Source organism: Monopterus albus, unplaced genomic scaffold (genome assembly GCF_001952655.1).
Source record: "Monopterus albus unplaced genomic scaffold, M_albus_1.0 scaffold196.1, whole genome shotgun sequence".
Classification (NCBI taxonomy): domain Eukaryota; kingdom Metazoa; phylum Chordata; class Actinopteri; order Synbranchiformes; family Synbranchidae; genus Monopterus; species Monopterus albus.
In genome coordinates this window covers 109,985-114,814 of record NW_018128076.1, presented here as the reverse complement: position 1 = coordinate 114,814, position 4,830 = coordinate 109,985, and the positions used below count along the sequence as shown (strand labels likewise).

General features: G+C 42.8%; 1 protein-coding gene across 8 annotated transcripts in view; it reads right to left on the bottom strand.

Moving 5' to 3' along the window:
* Positions 1-514: 514 nt before the first annotated feature.
* plekha6 (pleckstrin homology domain containing, family A member 6) overlaps positions 515-4,830 on the bottom strand; it is a 113,049-nt gene continuing 108,733 nt past the window's right edge. For 6 of the 8 annotated variants that reach the window (XM_020617887.1, XM_020617889.1, XM_020617890.1 and 3 more), the window contains one exon: positions 2,482-2,555. Coding sequence is in view for 2 of the 8 variants with exons in the window: in XM_020617888.1 (XP_020473544.1) it covers positions 2,467-2,555 (89 nt within the window). In the remaining 6 variants the exon portion in view is untranslated. Of the gene's footprint in view, positions 1,897-2,448; positions 2,556-4,830 lie in introns of those variants that run through there. The other 2 variants (XM_020617888.1, XM_020617896.1) reach the window with 1 other exon arrangement.

Sequence of the window (4,830 nt, the reverse complement as noted above, 5' to 3'; positions counted from 1 at the left end):
ATACTTTACCTATACATATATAGACAGTCATGGGTCATTTCTTGAGCACTATGAAGAAGTCCACTGATTTTGATACTTAAATGGTTTGAACCAAATGCACACAGTGGCTGGTTGGTAAGGTGATCGTGTGCCTTCGGGATTCAATTCTGCCTCAGGTTAATTACATTCATATGCAACTATCCTGGATTAGCAATATTCTGTGCCAAAGAAGTACAGAAATTTGAGGTTCATGTAGAGCAGTACAGGGATGGTGTGGAATTCAAAGCAGGGACTGCTATATAAACATTTGCCTCAACTGCAAAAGTTTCATTTCCTACTACAGTATTAGTCTGTGGCAATATTTTCATTGTCTAACCACCAGATGATCACCATCTTTATCTAAAGGTTGGAGAGATTAAAGAAACTCCTGACAAAACCTGACCATTCCATGAGTGCATGCTGAAGGAATATGGAACTGAAAAATATGATACCAGTAAAAGGCTTGTGGACTTGTATTGTTTTTGAGCTGTTTCTGTCTCTTTCCTTAGGCTTTGTTGTGCTCTCTGACAAATTCTTCTTGGCATTTGGGGCAGGCGCTTGTGTCATTGCCTGCTGTTTCTGTGAATCAGCTATTTGTAAAAGTTGAAATACACATAACTATAGCTAAGTATATACAGTGAGATTTCATCATGAACAGCCTGGCTGGGTTTCTACATCAAACAGTGAAGTCAACACAACACAGAGAAAGGTAATTATTTCCCAAGAAGAGCAGCTGAGCAAGTTCTACCTGTCTTCATAACCTTGATTTTACTCCAGCTCTTATGGAAAAGATCAACTAAATTTTCTCTCCCCTCAAGAGTGACATGAAATATTAGTGAGAGTTAAAAAATATATAATTGTGTTTCATGTAATGCTGTTTACCTTTGGCTTTGCCCTGCAACAAACTCTGTACTCTTTTGTGTTTGGTATGAAAGATGTGTGGTGCACTGAAGTGAAACTTAACCCAGGTGGCATTAGATTTGATCCAGTCAAATGCATGTAATGCTAATGGTTGCATATGAGTGTAACTGACAGCAGCTGAGGCTGATAGAACAGGAGTAGTGTAGGGGATGGAGGTCTGGGTGAAAGAGGCATCACAGTGAGTTCAGAAAGGGAGTCCTCAGCTTTTTACACAGGATGAGAGGCCTTTTGTTTCAGTCAGCTGTCAAAGTGTCAGAATATGTCAGTATATACCCTCAGTCTGTCACTGAGCTCCACTCACTCAGCCACAAGCCATCTGTGATTTTTGAAGACTGATATAGACATTAGATGATAATGGTCATCCTCCTTTGGCTTTGACTGTCAACAAGCATGCTCATAGCCTCTCTGACATTCTCAGTGAGACTCTTATCAACTAGTCAACTTCAGTGACATTTATCTGCTTCATCACTAACTCCTTCTCTTGATTTACAGTACATCTGCAGCTCCTTTCCTTGTTCATTGTTAGCATGGGCTTCTTGTATGCAGTGCTCGAATGGTGAACCGACACCTCAGTTCACTGACATTTTGTCATTTTGAGTGTAAAACATTTCAACATCAACATAGTTCATCAGTAAACTCTACTTTGTAGAATATGTCCTGAGCTAAATTACATAGAAATATTACACAACTTGAAGCTGGTAAGATATCTGGAGCCTTGTGCACAGGACACTCATAGCAGGAGGCTATGGGGCATTGGATGATATGGGGCATACAAGTCTTAATAGTTTCTTTTTTGATTATGAATTTGCTTGTCTCCTGGAAACCTCCTTTGACAGGTTTCCATTCGTTTGTTCAATCTGGTACAAAAAAAAAAATCATTGTATCTTCATTGTACAGTTTGTCATGTGAATCCTTAGAAAGATGTTCCATCAAACTTGACAGCAGCAAGGGCTTGAGCTACAGAGAAGAAGAGGGAAAATGACATGGTAAGAGAGAAACAGAACATTCCAGATGACCCGTGTGTGTCACTGGATACCATTTACTATCATGGGCAACAAATGAAAATCTAACTTTGTGAACCATTTTAGGAAAGATTGAGTTGTAATGGCTGCTGCATCGGGATGTGTTCCTTTTATGCAGGAAACTTGTGTTTGATTAGCTTGTGATGTGGGCTAAGCTGCCGTGGATTCAGGTTTACATGATGACAAAAAATCTTCAAGGTCCAACTTGCTTGTTGTCTGAAGATTTTATCTTGTGGCCTTCCTCATCAGATGCAGTTGCTCAGTTGTGATGTAGGATATGGTTGAAATGTTTCAGAAATAGATCAAGTGCTCAGCTTCAACATATAAACAAGTCAAACAAAGTCAAGTAGAATGTATCATAAATATTACAAATGGAATAAAAAAAATCGTGTGCAAGAGCAGTCTCAGAAAGTGAAGTGAGCAGAGGTCTTAACAGGATAAGGGAACAAAGGGACTGGTGCATGTGGTGTGGTGAAAGAAGACTCACCTTGTAGGACTCACACCTTCATGATGTGGGCAGAGTTGGGAAGTCAGCAGAGGAAGGGGAAGGGGCCAAGCTGGTCGGAGAGGTAGGGGGACTGGGGGCGCATGGTGCTGGAATGACATTGGAAGAAGGTGGGAGAAGTGAACAGAAGAGAAATTGGAAAGCAAAACAAGGAGTGAGTCAATCACAGGGTACAGTAAGTGAAAAGTAAAGTGTAGTGTAAAGAAAACTGTTAATTCTGGTTTCCCTGGATCACCAGGTATCCATTAGATTCATGTCCAGGTTAGGCTTAACTATGTGTCCATGGCTCCCCTTTAGTCTTCAGCACTGTTGAACTGAGGCCAAATGTTAAGAAAGATTTAAATTTCGACCTGATGATGATGATACAAAGATCACCAAAACTGTTAGAATCCATCCCCTGGGTACCATGAATGTTTGAACCAAATTCCCACCCAATCCATCTAGTAGGTGTTATGACATTTCATTTTTAAATCAAATCTTTGACCTGAGGGTGGACTGGATAAATCAAATCTTTGACCTGAGGGTGGACCTGTATGTAAGGAGTTTTTCATTCTGTATCAGGAATTTTGTGTTTTTCTCTGTTTGTTTTGTTTTCTTTTCTTTTTTGTATGGTGAACCATGCTGATCACATGGTCAAGTGTTTATTGTGATATGCACAGTGAGAAAACGTGTTTCCCTGTACAATGAAATTCTTACTTTGCTGTCCACACAAATGCCACACAATATAAGTGGAATATAACGCAGATACTGTACATACTGTAGGTAACACAAAATCTAGATCTCAAACATCTAAGGCACTGTAAAACAGCTGATGAAAGAAGCATAATGAAGAATACAACAAGAACACAATATAATGAAGAGAGAATGCATGCTACATGGGAGCTATGTGATGATGAGTTCTCCTCTCCCTCCTCATGCTGAAAATACAACAAGAACACAATACAGTGCAGAGCGAATGTATGCTACATGGGAGCTGTGTGTGCAAATATTCAGCAGTGAGTGTGCAATTATGCATGTGCGAACTGTGTGTGTAAATTGTACAGGTGGAATTATATGAGATAGTTCCTGAGTCAGCTGTCGGAAAGAAAGAGTTTTTCAGTCTAGAGGTCCTGCATTTCACACTTTCTGAACCTCCGGCTGGAGGGAAGGGAGGTGAACAGTCCGTGCTTGGGGTGGGTGGGGTCTTTGAGGATGGAGGCAGCTTTACTATGCAACCTGCGGTGGTAAATGCTCTGCAGAGAGGGAAGTAAAGTCCTGGTGATTTTCTCCACAGTCTTTACCACTCTCTGCAGTCGCTTGCAGTCCATAGCAGTAGTGCTGCCATACCAAATGATGATGCAGCTGGTCAAGATGTTATTGATAGCACAGCAGAAGAAGTTCACCAGGATGGCTGAAGACAGGTGGTTCTTTTTAAGTGTCCTCAGGAAGAAAAGGTGCTGGTGAGCCCTCTTAACCAAGCTGTGGGAATTGGTGGTCCAGGACAGATCCTCTGAGATGTGGGTCCCCAGGAATTTGAAGCTGGAGACACCTCCAGCAATAACCCCGTTAATATGGATGGGGTTGTGTGTGCCTCCTTTCTCCCTCCTGTAGTCCACAATGAGCTCCTTGGTCTTGTCAGTATTAAGGAGCAGGTTATTGTCAGCGCACCACACAGCCAGGTGCTGTACCTCCTCCTTGTAGGCTGACTCATTGTTGTTGCTGATGAGGCCAATCACTGTGGTGTCATCTGCAAACTTGATGATGGCATTGGAGCAATGCACAGGCCTGCAGTCATGAATGAAAAGGGAGTAGAGGAACAGGCTCAGCACACAGCCCTGTGGTGCGCCAGTGTTAAGGATAATGGTGGAGGAGCAGGTGTTGTCTAACCTAACATGCTGAGGCCTGTTGGTCAGAAAGTCCAGAATCCAGTTGCAAAGGGAGGTGCTGATGCCCAGGTCGCCAAGTTTGGTGGTTAACTTGGAGGGGATGACCATGTTAAATGCTGAGCTGAGGTCCACGAACAGCATTCTTGCATAAGTGTTGTTGTTGTCCAGATGTCTGAGTACAGAGTGCAGTGCTATGGAGACTGCATCCTCTGTGCTCCTGTTCCTTCAGTAGGAAAATTGGTCGGGGTCCAGTGTGGGTGGGAGACAGGTCATCAGGTGTGCCAGGACCAGGTGCTCGAAGCACTTCATGATGATAGGTGTGAGTGCTACAGGGCGGTAGTCATTCAGGCACATTGGGGTGGAATGTTTCAGCACTGGCACAATGGAGGTGTTTTGAAGCATGTCGGCGCAACTGCTTGGGTGAGGGACAGGTTAAAAATGTCTGTAAATACACTAACAAGCTGTCCTGCACATGCCCTGAGCACACGTCCAGGAATGC